Consider the following 20,103-nt stretch of genomic DNA (forward strand, 5'->3'; position numbering starts at 1 on the left):
GTCAGTCAGTGCTACGCGTCCAAAACTGCTGCCATCATGTTTTATAAACCGAAAACTATAGCGGGTTGTGTTAATGTTAAATATATTGTACAACATTATTTGAGTGATGGGACTGAAGTGGAAGCTTAGGAGTTATGCTTAGCATAGCTTTGGAACAATTTATATACATGACAAAAACACAAAAATATCACTTCCTTCATCAGAACATCCTATCCATTTAAAATGAAAAGCTATCGTAGATGTTTGCACTAATCCTTTTATGAGAATATCATACCTTTTAAAAATATTTTAAATACAGAGATATATGTAAGAATGAAATAGTATCAGATGAGTGAAAGAGGTTTTTTTTATTGAAATTACACAGTCAGATCAGGGTTTCCCCCAGAAAACTTGCTAAGCCCAGTGGTCAGGACGCCGAGGAGGCTGTCCATCGTGTTTTTGTATTAAAAGATGTAAGTTGACAGGAAAAGTACAAATTTTACTGGGTAATTATATTATGGGAAAACATCGCCAGTAAACCACTATATAAACCCACAACTAGTCTTAAAAACAACTAATCAAAAAATACAATTAAAATGAAAATCAATTATTTGTTTAGTCCAAATTAAGTCAACAGCTCCATAAGGCCCCCCAGGACTTCAGGGGCCCCATAAATGCTAATATTTTAACACAGACCACAGATATATAAATGTAAAATTTCTTTATTGAGATTATCAATGCTGCTGAATTTGATTTAATGGTTTCAGCATACATAAATTAAAAGATTTTAAATTGTTTAACATTTAAATGTAAGATTTTAAGGAGCTGACAAGTTTACTTTGTAAAAGTTCAAAGAACAATATTCATAGATTGTTTTGTTACCATTGCTACAATCTGATGCTGAGTTTAATCTCTGAGTTTGAGTTCTATTTGTTCACAAATACAAATTAGTAAACTGCAATTATAATTTATTGCTTTTTAGGTTGACCAATTTACTCCCCCTCTCCAGGATTTCACTAAATCTAGCACAGAAGCTGTTAGAGGTGCTGATGTTTTTTAGCAACAAAAGGGCCCCCCAAGATCAAACTCTGCTCCAGGCCTCATACAGCCTTGGACCGGCTCTACATGATGTGCTAAATCTTCTGCACTAGACTACAAGTTATTCCTGCGGTTCACATAGAGCTCCGAAACCAGAGCTAATGTGGCAGGTTTTAAACTCCTACCTTGATGTAGAGTTCTCTAAAGAAACATAATTCCTCACAGTCAGCCTGTGTGTGTGTATATATATATATATATATATATATATATATATATATATATATATATATATATATATATATATATATATATATATATATATACAGGTGCTGGTCATAAAATTAGAATATTGTGATAAAGTTCATTATTTTCCATAATGTCATGATAAAAATTAAATTGTCATATATTTTAGATTCATTGCACACCAACTGAAATATTTCAGGTCTTTTATTGTTTTAATTTTGATGATTTTGGCAAACAGCTCATGAAAACCCAAAATCCCTGTCTCAAAAAATTAGAATATTATGAAAAGGTTCTCTGAACGAGCAATAAAAATAATCATCTGAATCAACAAAGTAAAATAATCATCTGAATCAACAAAGTAACTCTAAACACCTGAAAAAGATTCCTGAGGCCTTTAAAAACTCCCAGCCTGGTTCATTACTCAAAACCGCAATCATGGGTCAGACTGCTGACCTGACTGCTGTCCAGAAGGCCATCACTGACATCCTCAAGCAAGAGGGTGAGAAACGGAAAGAAATTTCTGAACGAATCGGCTGTTTGCAGAGTGTTATATCAAGGCACCTCAGTGGGAAGTCAGTAGGAAGGAAAAAGTGTGGCAGAAAACGCTGCACAACGAGAAGAGGTGACCGGACCCTGAGGAAGATTGTGGAGAAGGGCCGATTCCAGACCTTGGGGGAAGCAGTGGACTGAGTCTGGAGTAGAAACATCCAGAGCCACTGTGCACAGGCGTGTGCAGGAAATGGGCTACAGGTGCCGCATTCCCCAGGTCAAAGGTCAAGCCACTTTTGAACCAGAAACAGTGGCAGAAGCGCCTGACCTGGGCTACAGAGAAGCAGCACTTTGGACCACTGTTGTTCAGTGGTCCAAAGTGCTGGAAGAAGATTTTGGAGCACTTCATGCTTCCATCTGCTGAAAAGTTTTATGGAGATGAAAATTTAATTTGGTCTGGAATCGGCCCTTCTCCACAATCTTCCTCAGGGTCCGGTCACCTCTTCTCGTTGTGTAGCGTTTTCTGCCACACTTTTTCCTTCCTACTGACTTCCCACTGAGGTGCCTTGATATAACACTCTGCAAACAGCCGATTCGTTCAGAAATTTCTTTCCGTTTCTCACCCTCTTGCTTGAGGATGTCAGTGATGGCCTTCTGGACAGCAGTCAGGTCAGCAGTCTGACCCATGATTGCGGTTTTGAGTAATGAACCAGGCTGGGAGTTTTTAAAGGCCTCAGGAATCTTTTTCAGGTGTTTAGAGTTACTTTGTTGATTCAGATGATTATTTTTATTGCTCGTTCAGAGAACCTTTTCATAATATTCTAATTTTTTGAGACAGGGATTTTGGGTTTTCATGAGCTGTTTGCCAAAATCATCAAAATTAAAACAATAAAAGACCTGAAATATTTCAGTTGGTGTGCAATGAATCTAAAATATATGACAATTTAATTTTTATCATGACATTATGGAAAATAATGAACTTTATCACAATATTCTAATTTTATGACCAGCACCTGTATATATATATATAGCCACACACAAAATTAAAGTGAAATGTTCCCTTTATTTTTTGAGCAGTGTGTATATATATATATATATATATATATATATATATATATATATATATATATATATATATATATATATATAGCACAGATAGTCAGAACACCTGTCCGGTAGCACAGATAGTCAGAACACCTATCCTTCTGACTGTCTGTGCTACCTTGTCAGATGTTCCTACCGTAGCACGGATAGATAGCTAAGTTTATTTGTCAGTGCTACGTGTAAGAATGAGACACTATCAGACAGGGGAAACAGGTTTTTATGATGCGTTCAAAAAGTCTGGATATGTGGAGGATGCTTCTCCCCCCCAAAAAAACTATCTACTGGTATCTAATTATATTCGAAGTCTGCACAGAAGATGAGATGTATCTGGTGAAAAAACAAAACAAAAAAAACTTGGTATAGAACTTTAGAAACGCATCATCCTTCGGCTGGTATTAAAATCACAAAAGATCTAAATTAAAGTATTTTAATTTATAAATTTCCACTTGATTTAGACAACACAGGCTCATCCGTAGAGTTCAATCAATTTCTTATACATTCAGTTAGGTTGCTTAAACAACTTGGGTACTGGAAGGCAAATAATGTAAAAAAAAAAAATCTGCAATTTCCTAATTCCTACCCTTTTCAAACACAGGTGTTTGAAAAGGGTAGGATCTCTCAATCATAATGAATGAGAGATGAATCCAAATTTTTTGCACAAAACCGTTTTATATAAATTTACACAGCAAATGGCATTTAAAAAGCACAAACTTATGGAAATTCTTTAGTTTTTAAATTTTAATGTATTTGGAACAATTCGCACGTCTACAATTTTAAGATTAAAGACTACTGATAATCAAATTAAAGTCAAAAGTGGCATGTAGCCAAATCTGCTTTCAAATGTACTTATATTGCAAACAATAATTTTACAGCTAAGCAGCCCATAGTGGCATTATAAAAAAAAACAAAAAACATTTAGAGTAGAAACTTGAAATATTTTAATCCATACATGTAAACATATTTTTCTGTTACTTGTTTATTACACATTAGGAATCCAAATAATCCTGGGAATCTGTTCTTGATCAAATGAGCAGTTTAAGACTTTTACTAGAGTGCCACCTTGTGGTGATCCAGCTTTCTTTGTGAAAGTCTCAAGTTCTGCATTGCTGGTTTCTACTTTGCGTTGTGCAATTCAAGTTTCACAAGCATCCAAACCCACAATCGCTGCAGTAAAGCAGTGTATCAACACTAAAAAAAAAAAACAGAAAAAAAAAAACATACTCCAGCATCATCAAAGGACTAGCAAACAGCATTTCCCTGATAACTGAAATCAGTTTTTGAATGATTTTCATTACAAAAAAATAATTGACATAATCTGAAAATGCAAGCCTGTTTGTGGTTTTCAAGTTGCAATATTTGCATTGTGACGGTTAAGCAGCCAGCTGCAATTCTGACAGTAATTGTTTCACAAAGAAGTCATAAATCACTGTAAATAGGTTTAAATACTTATAACCAAGGCATATCAAAATAGTAAACATGTTCTATAGTCTGTTACTTCCAAGTACTTACATAATTTGAGTTTATTCAGCAAAATATCAGTAGATACAGCAACATTCATGTCTTAAATATTTTGTAAACCAAGTATTTAATTTGAGTTTTGCAAAAATATTGTTAAAGTGACAAAAGCATCTTGTTGTTGTGACATTGTAGATGAACAGAGTTCATTTGGGCTTAATCTGCTTAATAAGTGAATAATTAAATACAACACTAATATCCTGTCACCCAATAATACAAAGACCACCATATCTCGTTTACAGTGAGATATCTGGTGAGAATGTTTGAATTCCAAAATATCAAACATTTAACAAAAAAAAAAAAGTCCAAGTAGTAATAAAAAATAAGGTCATTTCTTGTAGTATAACTCACAGTTTATCAAGTTACAACATACTACCTTGGTAAATATTAACCATTACATCACATGCAGAAAATGTGTTCATTGTGTAATGTTTGTATTGAGCTGCCATGTCATTGTTTGCACAAGGAGTGGTTTCACAGTGGACCCAAAGCATTATGGGCCCATAAGAAAAGAAAATTCAAGTTTGTGCTTCAATTTTTTTTTTTACATAAAAATGTGAACTTCTGTTGCGAAATGGCAGTTGAAAACTCAATAAATAAGGCACTCTTGATGTTGCGATTTTGGCATCTCAGCAGATACTCTCCAATACATTCATTCACACACTGTAGGACTCATAAATTTTAAATGCAATAAGTTAAGAATGACAGTGGGAGGAGAGCAATGGAGTCCATCCCGATTGGTGATGGAGTTCCTCTCAGTAGTCCCATTTTATCTTATCGGGTCCAGCCATTAGGTCTCTCTGACAACTCCACGAACGAGGCTTCAGCAAGTCCAGGAATGAAGACTGGAACAGAAACAATTATGAATAGCTGCACTGATTTCAGACTTCAGCTAAAAAACGACAGTGCCTCAAAAAACTGTTCATACTTCTCAAACTGCTTCTATTGTAGTCGGGTAACAAACCACAAACTTAACTTATATTTTTACTGGGATTTAGAGAAGGTAGACCAACACAAAGTTGCCCAAAATAACCATGCAAGGAAAATTATATATTCAGGTGTGCTGGAAAAGCTATGTGTCTAAAAGTTGCAAGATATTGCATCTGGACTGGGCCCTGGTTGAGATCAAAGCTTCTACATGTTAAAATGCCCTAGTCTAAGTCCAGACCTAAAATAATTTTGAGGTAAGGATTATAAAATGCTGTTCACAGATACTCCCCATGAATCTAAATTGATGGAAAGCTTTGAAAATCCATCTATATTTTTCTCCTTCCACACACATTTTCGGTCTACTTAATCATAAAATCCCATTAAAATTAGTTATGTGCAATGTATACCTGGAAGGTAAAGTGCAAAATCTCAAAGTCCTGGTGTTACCTCTTTGAGTGGACAGTACCGTCTGGCATACCACTCTTGAGAGTACAGACACATTATGACCCCCTGACCCAGAAAGAGGGACGTCCACATTAATATGTTCCAAATGGGGCCTTTCCTTCGATCGTGGAAAATAAAGTTGAACATCACTGTTGAAAGAACAAAAATTAAGGAGAGGCTTGGAAACAACCAGATAAATTAGCCTTACACATTATTTTTTCCCCCCTTACTTCCAAAGCACATGAAGAGGCAGAAAAGCACCGGATAGAAGAATCCGAAGCTGACTGCAAGGATGTACTCATGCACCACTGCAGACACGGTAAACACAAAAAACATGGCGGCTGGGCGGAAACGCTTCTGAGATATCTGGAAGGACAGTAACAGAAAAAAGAAGTGGATGCTATATTACATCTGTTATTCACATTAAAAATACTTGCCATCATGCTGAAATGTTCTGGATCTTAACATAAAACCCACTTACAAAAAGGAAGTCCTTGTACACATAGTAATACAGCCAGTCATGGACCACCACATTCCAAGTACGGTAGTAATTGGCATAGGATGTTGAGTTCCACCAGTCCTATAACGTGCAATCGTAAAATTAATGCACATTTTGTTAATAACTTGAGTACTTGGGTAACACCTGTCAGAGGGTGACAGCAGTACCTTGTAAAACATTCGGTCTGCAAAGCGAAGCATCTCAGCAAAAGCGTTGAGCCAGCAGTGGAGAAAGGCAAAAAAACCCAGTAGGAGAACCAAAACACCTGCAAACCAAAAAAAAACAAAAGCCAAAAAACACAACAATTCATTATTTCAAGCCAAGAGTTCATTACAAAGTTTAAATCTGATTAAAATTTACCTGGCAGTATAGAGTTAAAGACACAAAGGACCATGGCGCGCAGATTGAACAGCTGCAGACTGATGCTGCGAAACTGTGGGATGCAAAGTCGCACAAATACGTAGTAGGTATAAAAGAGACAGCCAAGTACCTGTGGAACATTGACGGGAGGCGGAAATGTTAGAAAGTTTTCTTTTGCTTCAAATGTTATGCAACAGAAGCACAATTCAGTACCTGGAGTAACTTTGAGGCCACATAGCCCCATCTGGTCACCGGGTTTCTAGTGGAAGAGAAAAATTATTTGTTTTATGCTCTAGAAAGAAGCCACTATTGAAACTAGACAAATGACTAAGAAAGGCAGTTTACCTAGGGTATTTGTCTCTATAAATAAGAGTTGGTGCAAACAAGAAGTAGAGGTACTGGGAAACTTGAGGAACAACAGGTCCACTGCCTATAAATGACAGCAATTAGAATGACAAAGGGGACAATAAGTCCAGCGCAAGTCCTTCTGAAGTCATCCAACTAGTAAACATTTCATCTTATTATAATAATATTAATAATTCACCTTAGTATAAATATGTCTGTTCTGCAAAGCAGGATTAATACATAAATTACACAACAATAATTAAGCTTAAGTGAAATAACAACATACTTGTCTTGTCTTTTTTCCAGGCTAGGACTCTTGGCACATTCTCTCTGACAAAGGAGTGAGCTTTCATCATCAGGCGAACCTGAAAAAAAGAGAAATATTCCAAGATTAAAACATGCACATCGAAATGTGAAACCGAATATGAAGGTAAACATTTCAGTCAGAATAAAAAACAAACCTTCACCAGTACACCAACCTGTTCTATGGTGACGATGAAGCAAGAAGCAGGCGGCAAACTGTTGGTCACCACCACAAATGTTGGGAGGAACCCCAAACCCAGGCCTTGGTAGAGCAAGAACGCAGAGCCAAACAGCCAAGTGTACAGCCTCTGCTGACCACGGGAGCCCGACTGGCTTTGTGACCACAGATGGAATAAGGTGTAGGGAACCAGCAGTACGGACAGGAACATGCAAAGCCATGTGCACACCACTAGAGGGAACTGTCCAAATGCATAGACCAGCAGGTCAAAGTCCAAGACCAGCCTAAGGCAGAGGAGATTAAGAGAACAAGCAAATGGTTTATTATGATGTCTAGGTAATAAAAAAAAAAAAGAACAAACAAATGAAGGTGTCTGTCAACACAAGTACCAAATGCTCACATTATTCAGTATTACCTGCCTTCATCAAGGAAATCGACCACGAATGTGCTGAGAATAAAGAGAATGAGCAGGGCAATAAACATGTGGTAGATAGTCCTGATGTGGTTCACCTCAAACAGCTCGCTGTGGAAAAACACACACCATAAATCTAGTGGGCTGCACAGTGCAGCTGCCTGAAAAAACATGTTGCAGTCTTCAGGAAAACCAAATTACCATACAGCACTCAAATTACAGAGAATCTCATTTGAATGACTTACATAGTGAAGCATGTAACTTACTCTAGCAGGGATCTCCGAGTAACAAAGTGCTTCCCATGGCCATGAGGAGGCTGAAAGTGCCTACGGAAGGGAAAGCAGGCAAGAAAGGGCTACATTTATATTTTCTTGTCAGCAGGTTACTATCATGACAAGAAGAAAATGGGCAAAAGGAAAGTGGTCTGCACATTTACAGAGGTTCAAGGTTGATGAGGAAATGCAGTACCCAAGTTTGCTCCTCTCCTTGTCCGACAGTGGAGATGAGAAGGCTGCAGGTAGAGGTGTGGACTCGAGGCTGGTTGATTCTTCAATAAGACTGTCCATAAAATCATGGACTTGGCTTTCAAACTGACGCATCAGGTCACTCTTCAGGCCCTAGCCAAACAAAAAAAGCACACACAGTCCTCCTTAGGTACTTAAACTGACAGAAGAGATAATATTCTTCCACAGTATGTCACTGGCACTTTCACAAAGAAGGGCAGACGTACTAAATCAGCATAGCTTCAAGTGTTTTGCAATGGATCAGATCAGTGCGTCATGGACTTTTTCAACCTTTAGCCAAACTGAACACATCTTTTGTAATCATCCTTCCAGTATATTTCTGCTCTGGTTTGACATCACTCCAGCTGGTTTACAAAAATTAGGCAGAAAATTAACTGAATGTCAGTTTTTATACAAATGATCTCTTTCTGTTCTTTGTTTCAGTCACAATATTGTTTTTTTTACCCAAGTTCACAGATAATCAAAATGATCCCCAAATGACTCATTTAGGGTTCATAGATGCTCAGAAGTGAGGGCATCAAGCTCAAAGTCCATTCAACTGAATGTATTGCAGCTGAAATACAAAAGCCTAACCAAATACTGCAGCCAAGTGGTCCTTTGTAATAGCAATAAAATAAAATAAAATAAAAAAAATCACCCATTTATGTGGTGATTCTGAATATATTGTGTAGTTCTTGAACCAACTAACCTCTGCTTTCTTTTTTAGTTGCAGCTTTTTGCTGATCACATGCTCCACTTCAATTTTCCCTGAAATTGAAATGACACATGATAAATGCTGTTAAAAAACAAAAAGAACAGCATAAGCCACTTGGTAATCACATTTGGAATATCAATGCAGCTTTGTGCTGTGGACAGACCTACATTTGGCATGTTCAGTTATCAACAAAGCTTCCGATGAGCAATCCTTCAAATCGGTTATCATCAAAGTCAGCTGAGCTAAAAGACCTTTCAGTGGAACCATGAGTAATTTGAGTTGGGGAAACAAAATAACAAAACCGGTACATCCCAAAGCGTCACAACTTCTAGTTAAGGTTACTGTAGGTCATTAGCATCCACAGATGCCTGATGATTGACACTTTCGTTCTTTTATTGATGTCAGCATGGGTGGAGTAGCACTCCACCCATGTATGTCATGTGAAAACCTGAAAAATACATTTGAAAATGACATGCATAAGAAATACAATGTTTTTAGTTTGTTTTCACTGTACCAGGATGGTGTAAACATATTAGAATGACATACACAATGAGAACGGTTTCTTAATTTATTTGTTTCCACACGGGTAAAGTTTTGCATCAAAACAGAGAAACAAAAACTTTAAAAACTCCATTGTTGAAGTCGTTGTAAAGTAGTGTGACTACTGTTGCTTCCTACTGTATGCTACCAAAAACTGTGTCAAAGGTCAAAAGTAAGAGGAACAGATCATCACAGTTCAGTCTTTAAAAAAAACATTAGCGGAAATATACTGAAGCTAAAAAGAAGGATGTGAATCATCTAAAAATATGCAACAGAGGTTAGTGTCTCCTACACAATCTGCCCAAGGTGTGCGTGTGTGTGTGTGTGTGTGTGTGTGTGCGTGGTATTTGCTCACCATTGCTTGTGATACGGTTATCGGCATTCCCATGCGGATGTCTTCCAGGACTAGATCCTCCATCCAAGTCTGGGAAGGTAGACGGATTGTTGACGGCTCGGCTGCGGGACCTGAGCAAACTTTCTCCTCCGGTTTCCATCCTACAGAAGCAAAAACGATTGGATTTATTTGAGGCAGCTCTGAAATGGAGAGGGCAAATACATTACTCTTCACATGCCAGTGAAAGGAATGAGGAGGATTTTAAATGACGGACAAAGCTAACTCAGTTCACAATGAAATCACTCTCTCACATGAGCAGCCTCTCAACAGCGGACAGAGAGATAGCTAACTAATTACCTTCCGCCAGCTTATCGAAGATAACATGCAGTTACAAATGGACAACTAACATAACCTAGCTCACTGCTGCTGAAACAATATCGCTGCTGTATGAATGACAGAGCTAGTCAAATTAGCTTTCTATGGTCAACCACAGGCGACCTGGCACCTATCACACATGTAAAAATGTCGACTTCCTCACTTACTTAATCGCTTCCGCAGCCTGGTCCTCGCTGTCAAAGCTTTCCTTGGCTACTAAACAGAGAGGCAGCTGTCTCTGTCTAATATCGACAACGCGAGTTCACCCACCCACTCCATGATGCACACGCTGGCCAGATGATGAGCCGGACCCCCGATGGTGATTGGCCGAAATCTCTCCTCCTTTTGACGTCACCAACAACGGCGGCGGGGGAGGAACAGGGTTTCAAAAGAGTGAGAATAAATTTTTATGCAATCCCAACTGGTTTTTATCAGGCTGCCAGAGAGTATAATGGAACAAATATAAACACCAGTAAAAAAGACATTTATGTTAAAGGCATTCAAATGTTGCTACTGATTTCTTTTTTTTTAAGTATGTGATTGACATTGACCTAAAACCTATCGGTTTTATTCGAATAATAAGTTTACAAACATAAATTTGTCTTTCGTCTGGACAATTATTGGTCACCAACAAGATAAAGGTTCACTTCAAAATATTTATTTGAATATATCCCACAAACCACTTTACTAAAAAAAAATCTTGAAATTATTTTAATGAAGGATTTACCTTTTGTAAAACAGCTGCATTTGTGGCAATAAAATCAAGTTACAATATAAGGATGTTATATTTTTAATGATTAAAAAAAGATGAATTCTTTATTTAAAAAAAAACATGAGATTTTAAATATCTTCCCATTGAATTAGACAAAACCCTTTTATACATTCAGATGTAACATGAGGTGGTTTAAAGAAGCTAAAAACAGAATCAGCTTTATTGGACAAGGCTGTGTGCACAAACAAGGAACAACTTCAAACAGTGAAACAATCAGAAAATAACATTAACTTGTCCAAGCTCATCATCTACTCAACATTGTGAGCACTTTCTATACACAAAATGTATATCCGGATTAAATCTACTAATGTAAATGGAGAAATATATATAACTGTACACTATCACACAAATATCAAACAATGATGTATTTCAGCAAATAATACCTTTACGTCCAAATAAATACTTACGAAATATACAAAAACAGCTCAAACTAAATCATATTTAACTGAATTACACACCTGACATATACAATATGGATTGTATAAAATAACTTACAGAATTTTATTGAACCATGAGGAATATAATTCTATACATAATATACTGCTCACAAGAAGCAGAGAGGTCCCAAAACTACAGAGATCTCAGAGATACTGCTGGGTGTTCTGCTCAACTCTATTCCCAAATCCCTGAGAGGAAGTAACTCCATATCCCCTCGATGCAACTCTGTGCTACCTCGAACCTTCACCACCATCTGCACCTAGAAAAACAAATTAAAAGGAAAGATGTTGACTTTGTTCTTATAACAAACATGTACATGAGGAAAGGTTTTTAGCGCATTTCCAGATTGTTCTTTCCATGCTATAATGGTGACAAAAGAAAAACAAACTACTGAATTTGTCTCAAAACCATTTATTCAAATATATCAAATGTGACCAAAAAGTCAACATAGACGTTTGTCAGCCATTTTTTTAAAAAACTTAATGAAAAAGAAATTGTTTCCTTCTGCACATCCATTTACTTTTTGAGACTGGACTGTGTATATAAGTCGCTTCACCCATTTAGATTCCAAAATGAAGCTGGTCTTGGGGGATGTTATGATTCCAAGCTTCATTCATCTCAGTATAATTAATCAGAATTGTAAAGAAACCCACATTACGAAACTAGAAACAATCTGCACAACGATATCTTTATCCATCATTTATTCACATTTAAGGGTATTTTAAAATGATCATTGTAATTCTTTTAAATAGAAGCACAAATAGATGGTGTGCCTGTATAGTCTATGTTGCTTGCATATCACTGTATGTTTTGTCTGCCTTGGCATGGATTCATAAAGAGAATGCCTTTTCAACTGCAGGAATTGCTGATTTTTTTTTTTTTTCTCTCACCTCGCAGGTTTTCCTGGAAACCGCAATGAAGCGCGTGTCGATGATTTTGCCAGAATCCCCCTGCAACTTTACAATCCACTTGGCTAAGCCTGCTGTGGCAGTGGGACTGGACTGGTTTCCTGCACATCTGAGAGTGATGTGCTGGAAGGAAGTGTGACTGTGGAACCTCAGAAACCTCAGCTGTACAATGTCCACAGTGGTATATTCAAACTGTCCAAAAACAAAGAACAAAAGACATGTAGAGGAAAGAGACAGAAGAAGCAATTATTCATTTGTCCAGATTATTCAAGAAAAGTTCTGAGACTCACTCCGTGTTTGTTGTATTGAAGAGTAAACCACTGCACCGGCATTCCTGACTTCATGTCTGGTTTCAAATACATTTTGATCTACGGAAATGACACTTATTTAAATGGATGCAAGGTAAATATTTAAACTTGCATATACGTTACACACACCTTTAATTGGTTAGCACTTATTCCTCCGACATACCTGTGAATGTTGAGGATCTATGCAGGTTGCTCCTCCGGCTGTGAAGCTACAGAAGACTTTCACCGCATCACACGCACAGCCTTGATTGGGGTCCATATAAAAATAACCTGGTCTCTCAGAATAATTTGAAACAGAAAACCTCATCAGTCCTATAACAGACACATATTGTTGAATTTGATGACTCTGAAGCCCTACAGGTGCTCACCATCTTTCAGGTGTGGATGGATAAGTTTCAGTTCGTAGCAGGTGGTGCCTGGATCATCTTTTGTTCCCAACGGCAAGCTGGAGGACTCCTCAGCTTGCTCATCTTCAGACCGTCTCCGTGACATCAGCCGGCTCTGCTGCAGAGGAGTCAGTAACCTTCTTACAAATGAAACTCCAGTGGTTGACAGACAGACAGAAAGATCATTCAACACAGCTTCTATATGACAAGAGAGCTTGTGCAACCTTTTGTTCATCTGGTTTTAGTAGATTAGGAGAATCCTGGGAATTTTTCAGTCTGTGCCTTGAACTGGGTCTGGACTTGTGCCTTTGCTCAGTTGGTAGATCGGGTCCTGACTCAGATTGTATTTGTTTATGTCCGAGTCTGCCAGGTAATCCTGGTTGTCCCTGGGAAGAAAATAGGAAAATACAAACCAATTCAGCTGCACTACAATAAGATGCGTCTTGCTCAGACTTAATTTTCAGTCTGCAAAATTATTCATACCCCTTGAACTTTTTCCAATTTTGTGATATAGTAACCAAAAACGTCAGCTCATTTTAGTAGGATTTGGTTTTCGAATACTTCAGCAAAAAGTGAAAAGTGTGGCATGCATCTTTTCTAGAAACGCCTTCATCTGCAAATACACCTGCAGGGCTTTTGAAGTATATTTATCAGCTTTGAAATGTAAAGTTTGTCATTCTTCTCAGTCAAATTAGAAAACCAGTAAACATCACTCTCTAAATCTAGCCACAGATTCTCAATTGGATTTATATCTGGACTTTGACTGGACCATTTTAACTCAATTTGATCTAAACCATTTCATTGTCCTTTGCAACCTCTCAGATTTTCTTTTAGGATTTTGCTGTCCTCATCTATCAATTCTTACTAGCTTCCCCACAGCATGATGCTGCTACCACCAAGTAGAACTGTGGGGATGGTGTGATTATTGTGATGGTTCAACTGAATATTTTGAGTTGTATGCTAACATTTGTGGTTGTAACACCTACATAGGTTTAATGTTCAAAGTGTATGAATTTTATTTATTTATTTTTTTGCCAGGAACGGTGCATATGTTTATATCATCACAATGTCTCTTACAGGACGTCCGGGTTTGCCTTCAGCTCCCTTTGGTCCTCTTTTTCCTTGGACTCCCTTCACTCCCTTTAAATATCAATTGAAGTTAATGGCAATGAAACTATTAACATGTCCAAATGGTAACAATATAAGTACATATCTGACCTAAATAACAGAAAGCAAACTCTAAAGATAAAACAAACAATTCCTTCACCTTCAATAATGTTTTTTTTAAGCTTAACCATCTTCAGATTTACATGTTTGTAGGAATATAAATATTTTGAATATTTTAGAAAATCACCTTTCTTCCAAGATGACCCTGTGATATAGATGGTTAGACAGTGTTATTGTAGAAATTAGATAAAAAAAAATACATTATTTACTATACATAAAGTCAAAATTTCACTTTTAAAGGGTGTAATATGTCAAGAGCATACAGTTAATCCAGGAGAGCCTCTCTGCCCTGGTGGACCATAAGCACCCAGGTGTCCCTAAAGAAAACAGATATTGGTTTTTAACATTCAACTACTTATTAAAACATTAGAAAAGAAACCTAAACAAACAAAAAACAACCCTTACACGATTTCCTTTTTGACCAGTTTGACCTTTTAGTCCCTGCAAACCGGGATTCCCCTGAAGTCAAAGTTAGAAATTAATTAAGTCTGAATTAAAAAAAAAAAAATCTTATAAAGGATGCACTTAAACTGTTTTGCATTAAACTCAAATTACCTTTGGCCCTAGTGGACCGACCGGACCTGGTATCCCAATTTCACCCAAAAAACCCTGTAAATATTAACAATAAGCTTGTGCATACTTTTATCTGGGTTCACAATAAAATTCTAGAATCTATTCATGCACAGTACACTGTTTTGGAAAAACAGTATTAACGTCACGCATGTTAGCCTATGTCAGCCTATTACTTGTGAGGTGATGATCATGTAAGATCTATATTATGTCTACTACCTCAGTGCCAGCGCTGCCTGTTTCACCCTTTTCTCCTCTCAGCCCAGGGATTCCCTGAATAATAAGTGACCACTAGTGTTAAAGATGCTCTGAAGTACGTCTCTGTTCTTCTTTAAAATTAACAAGCTTACCTTTGGCCCAACTGGCCCAAGTGGTCCATTTGCTCCTTTTGCACCAGTTTTACCCTGTGAATTAAAAAAAAAAAGAAAGAAGAAAAAAAAAGACATTTTTTATATTGTTATTGCATTATCAAATTATTCTTTAATTCCAAATGTATGGATAACATGCCTTAACCCCGATAGCTCCGGGGTGTCCTCTAATCCCAGGAGGTCCAGATTTTCCCTATAATAAACATAAAATTATTTCTAGTTGGCAGAATCCCCTCTACGCTTTTTTTTTTTGTTCCAGGTTCAACATCATCAAGGACTCACTGTCTCTCCAAGGCTGCCGGGAGCCCCGGGAGCTCCTCTCAAACCAATAGCCCCCTTTAGAATGAGCAGAAGGGAAGAATAGTGTTTAAACACCTTAATCGTCATCTGAAATAGAAATCTGAAAAGCAAAAACCGTTCTCACTGGATACCCTTCGTTTCCGTCAACCCCCAGCAAACCATCCAAGCCATTTAAGCCCTGACATGTGGAAAAAAACAAGACTTACATTTGAATAACAAATCATGTAACACTTTAAATGAATTTCTGCAAGATGTACGTTTAAAAGATGCGAGTTTGTGTTTTATTTGTTTAAGATACTTGCTGGTTTCCCAGGTGTTCCAGGAGGTCCAGGCCTCCCTTTTTGGCCATCAGATCCCTACAAAACAGGCTGGATTTTATATTTCTGTTTCTGCCTGATTGATGGGGTGCTGCTCAATGATTGTCTCTCAGTGACATTCTGCTATTTTTCCAAAGAAATGCCACTACTTATAGCTTTTACATCTTGACATTTTAAATTAAGTCTGATAAATTTACCAACATTGAAGTAAAATTGGGGGAATTATGTGACGAACAAAATACTCTGACAAAAAGTTAGATTGAAGTTTTAGATTCTCGCAGTTTAACTTCAGTTCTGTGTTTTGATAAGTTTCTCATTTTGTAACCAGTAGGATGCAACACAATTGTGTTCACAAGATCATTTTTAAGAAAAGACTGATGTTAATTTTAAGAACATAGATTTATTTTGACTTCCGGATCAGCTCACTCACTGGTTGAGATCTCGTTTTTCCTCAACAAAATGAAACTCACAGTTTTCCCAGCAGCTCCTTTGGTTCCCTTTCTTCCAGACTGGCCAATTTTTCCCTTTTTATATATATATAAAAAACAGACACCACACAAACACATCCTTAAATATCAATCTTCAAACAGTATGAGAAAACCACAGCTGTTATACCAAACAGGTGAAATATAAATATTGATTTGCTAAATTATTTTAACTGTTATACATCTGTTTTATTTTAATTCAGGTTCACAATTTAAACTTTTCTTACTTTTGGCCCTTGAATCCCTTTGGGTCCAGGAGAACCAGGAAGACCAGCAGGTCCAGATCGACCTTTGGGTCCCGAAGACCCAACAAATCCTAATTTTCCTACAGTGCCCTGAAAGTGCGTTATTGCACAAACAGTGAACATGGTGTGATGTGGGGTTGGGCTTTACGTTCACGGTTAAAAGGAAACAATTACCACTGCGCCATGTTTCCCAGTGTCACCCTTTGCACCTTTTTGGCCTCTTGCTCCCTTGCAAAGACACAATTACAGAAACATTGAACCAGCCTGTCATCATTCAGACCATAAAATAAGCCTGGGCAGCCAAACAGTTGCCACAGGGGGAGAAATAATGAAAACTCACCATGTCTCCTTTAATGCCTGGAGGACCAATTATGCCTTTCTCCCCATGACTGCCCTGAATTAAAGCAAAGGGCAAAGACGCAACTAATCAGAAAACAGCAGACACATTCACAGAAGTAGGACCATTATGTTTGTAGATTAACAAGTCCTACAAGATGTATGAGAATAAAAGGTACATTTCACCTTTTGTCCAGGCTTTCCTGCTTTGCCCTCTTCTCCCTTTATGCCTGATAAACCCTGAAAACAAACAGTGTTATGTTTTTTTTTCCTGTGCTAAGGAACTACAAGTAGATTATTCTATGAATGTAAAAACACAAAGTGAGGAAGTTTACTGAAATCAGCATATACAGCTGAAACTAGGCCTTTACTATAAAAAAAGACATCCCTTTTCCCCTGTTTCACATTAAATCAGTATCAAACTTTTTCAGTTTTAGGCAAGAGGATCACCAAATAATTTCCATTTTGTTAAATTGCAGAATAAGTTTTGTTTATCCTTCCACAAGCTGCTAATTAAACAACAACTTACTGGAGTTCAGCCCCACTGCTCCTGACAGAACCGGTGTAACCGAGTGCCATTTGTATTCAGTCTAGTTCTCATATATACACTCAACTCTACACACAGATTTTCTATGGGACTGAGATCGCAGCTTTGTGACGGCCACACCAAAACATTGACTGTGCCGTCCTTAAGCTACTTTGTGACTGATTTAGCATTATGATTAGGGTCATTGTCAACTTGAGCCCAACCTTAAGCTCTCTGGGTCATGCTTAAAATATTTCCACACAATATTCTTTTACTTCTATTCTGTGAGGTGCATCAGTTCATCCTCCAGCAAAACATGATGCTGCCACCTTTATACTTTCACAATTTGTTACAAATGAGTGGTTGGCAGTCACTTACAGGTCAACTCAGGAGACCAAGGCACACTGGAGCCCACATGAGAAGATAGAACAATGGCGCAGGTGAGAATACATACGCACGCACGCACGCACGCACGCACACACACACACACACACACACACACACACACACACACACACACACACACACACACGGGGCTAATCAAGAAGACGAGGCACAACTGGGAGTAATTATGGAGGAAGGAATGCAGTGTTCTACAAGTGAATTTAGAACACTAAAACACTAGTCAAAATTTAAATGCACAAGGAATAAGAACAAACTCAGAAACTAAATACAAGGACATAAACTAAGGAGGCCAGCTCTGTGCTTAAGAAAAAACATAGCAAAGAAATAATCTAAATACATACACAGATGCAACCCAAACACCATGGAATTATGAAACATACTTCACAGCTACATGTATTCCTGATTTTCTTCAAAATTTAAAAATAACTATTGCTGACATACACGTCAATTTGAGCTTTATCAGACCATATGACTTATTTTTAAAAACTAGGATTTTTCTCTCTGAGTACGTTTGCATGCTTTAATCTGGTTTTTATGTCGCTTACAGGAGAAATGGATTCTTCCTCCTTGAGGAATCTGTCATCTTCATTAAAGTCACGATGGCTGAAGGTCCCCAGTGATGTTTATACTTGAGTGTAATCGTCTGAACCATTGATGAACCTGACCTGTGAAGCTCCTCCATTCTCTTCCTGATGTTTTGCTGAATTGTTTGGATTTTCTCATATCACACAAGGAAGCAGTGGGTTTGATGCTTGTCTGGCTTTAAAGATATACCTCTAATAAACTCAAAAGTTGCTAATTAACCAATCGGGAGCCTGCAAATTCATGACAGCATCTCGTTGGTTTCCCAAATAGTTTACAGACATAGTAGTGTATATAAGCAACACAATATTTGAATAAAAAGGTTACCCCTTTTATTATTCTGATATTTACTGACCAGAAATCATTTTGGTGACCAAAACAGAAAAGCTTAGTCTGAACTGACTCCAGGGTCTTACTTCTTTTAAACAGTGTATGTAAATATCTGGCTTCAGCTGTTTGTGTTTTTACTTGAGGCAGGTAATGGGAAACATAATATACAGATTGAAACTAATATTATTTCTGATATATTAATTTGTAAGCTCACAAATTAATTTATCTTTTTTCTGTAAATGTTTTGTTACAAATGTCATTATGACCTAGTAAAACTAAACTATGAGAGTAACTATTAATCATATATTTTAATGGGAGTACAAGCCATTATCTTATGTTGGTAATAAATCAATCATCATAGATAAAGTCAATGTTACATACAGACAACGACAGTCCAATTTGCCCAGTGGGACCGGTTCTACCAGGAGGGCCCTGGAATAGAAAGAGACTGATATTATTCTCTGCTGTGTCACAACCAAGCATGCATTCATGCTTCATATTGTGACAGATCATGCTAAATGTAACAGTAGGGTTTGCAGTGCTCTCTCTCGCTCTCTCTCTCTCTCTCTGTTTCTGACAACAGAAATCATCACACTGACAGCCTGTCCCTGGGTCCCCTTCTGCCCTTTGGCCCCTGCTGCTCCAGTTTGGCCTCCAGGTCCAAACTGTCCAGGGATTCCTGATGAACCTCCGGTGCCCGTCTCTCCCTGTGAATGCATCATGTCAGATTTTTATCACCGACTTGATATACATGCAGCATTATTTATGAGGTTGTCACACATAAACTGTCCAACCTTTGGACCTGGAAGACCTTGTTGTCCTCTGTCTCCTGGAGGACCCTTGTATCCCTGCAAAGGACACCACATGATGGCAAAACTGAAGGAACTATGCAATTTAAACCTCATCCAATTATCCAGAGCACTGCTCATAATAAATATGTCTGACACTGTGGCCTGAAAACTTTTGTATCCTGTGTCAGGGATGTCAGGAGCAACAGGAGTATCTGTATCTAAACCTGCTTGCCAAGAGGCCCCTTTGGTCCTTGTGTTCCTCGGTTTCCTTTTTCACCCTCATCACCCTTTAGTCCATTTGGCCCTGTAGGTCCAGTTGTTCCCCTGCCACCCTAAACAGGTCATAAATTGATTAATTAAAAGAACTTTAATTGTGATGCATTTTGAAATCTCAAAATATTATATCAGCCAAAAAAAAAAAAAAAAGTATAAGTGAATTACAATTTGCATTCAGTTTTACTCACAGAGAGGCCTTTTTGGCCAGCTGGTCCTCTGGGTCCCAT

General features: G+C 37.7%; 2 protein-coding genes across 2 annotated transcripts; both read right to left on the reverse strand.

Annotated features, from left to right (window-relative positions):
• Window positions 1-3,767: 3,767 nt before the first annotated feature.
• soat1 (sterol O-acyltransferase 1) lies at window positions 3,768-10,622 on the reverse strand. The gene is made up of 16 exons (XM_014972248.2): window positions 10,474-10,622; window positions 9,953-10,092; window positions 9,052-9,110; window positions 8,308-8,456; window positions 8,106-8,165; window positions 7,843-7,950; window positions 7,426-7,711; window positions 7,233-7,311; window positions 6,947-7,031; window positions 6,815-6,860; window positions 6,602-6,731; window positions 6,409-6,506; window positions 6,224-6,322; window positions 5,973-6,108; window positions 5,746-5,891; window positions 3,768-5,213 (listed from the first exon to the last, which is right to left on the reverse strand). Exons 2-16 carry the CDS (start codon window positions 10,089-10,091, stop codon window positions 5,124-5,126), a joined length of 1,710 nt encoding a protein of 569 aa, XP_014827734.1. The 5' UTR covers window position 10,092; window positions 10,474-10,622; the 3' UTR covers window positions 3,768-5,123.
• Window positions 10,623-11,209: 587 nt separating this feature from the next.
• On the reverse strand, window positions 11,210-20,103 carry LOC148159949 (uncharacterized). The gene is made up of 27 exons (XM_088005256.1): window positions 20,065-20,103; window positions 19,825-19,932; window positions 19,604-19,657; window positions 19,409-19,516; window positions 19,191-19,241; window positions 17,153-17,206; window positions 16,971-17,024; window positions 16,805-16,858; window positions 16,613-16,720; window positions 16,371-16,424; window positions 15,886-15,939; window positions 15,708-15,761; window positions 15,566-15,619; window positions 15,423-15,476; window positions 15,266-15,319; window positions 15,135-15,188; window positions 14,901-14,954; window positions 14,751-14,804; window positions 14,609-14,662; window positions 14,473-14,490; window positions 14,196-14,258; window positions 13,343-13,504; window positions 13,101-13,236; window positions 12,896-13,002; window positions 12,715-12,792; window positions 12,407-12,616; window positions 11,210-11,775 (listed from the first exon to the last, which is right to left on the reverse strand). Exons 1-27 carry the CDS (start codon window positions 20,101-20,103, stop codon window positions 11,623-11,625), a joined length of 2,097 nt encoding a protein of 698 aa, XP_087861382.1. The 3' UTR covers window positions 11,210-11,622.

This window comes from Poecilia mexicana, unplaced genomic scaffold, assembly GCF_051168715.1.
Source record: "Poecilia mexicana isolate PSO_F unplaced genomic scaffold, ASM5116871v1 scaffold_4, whole genome shotgun sequence".
Classification (NCBI taxonomy): Eukaryota; Metazoa; Chordata; class Actinopteri; order Cyprinodontiformes; family Poeciliidae; genus Poecilia; species Poecilia mexicana.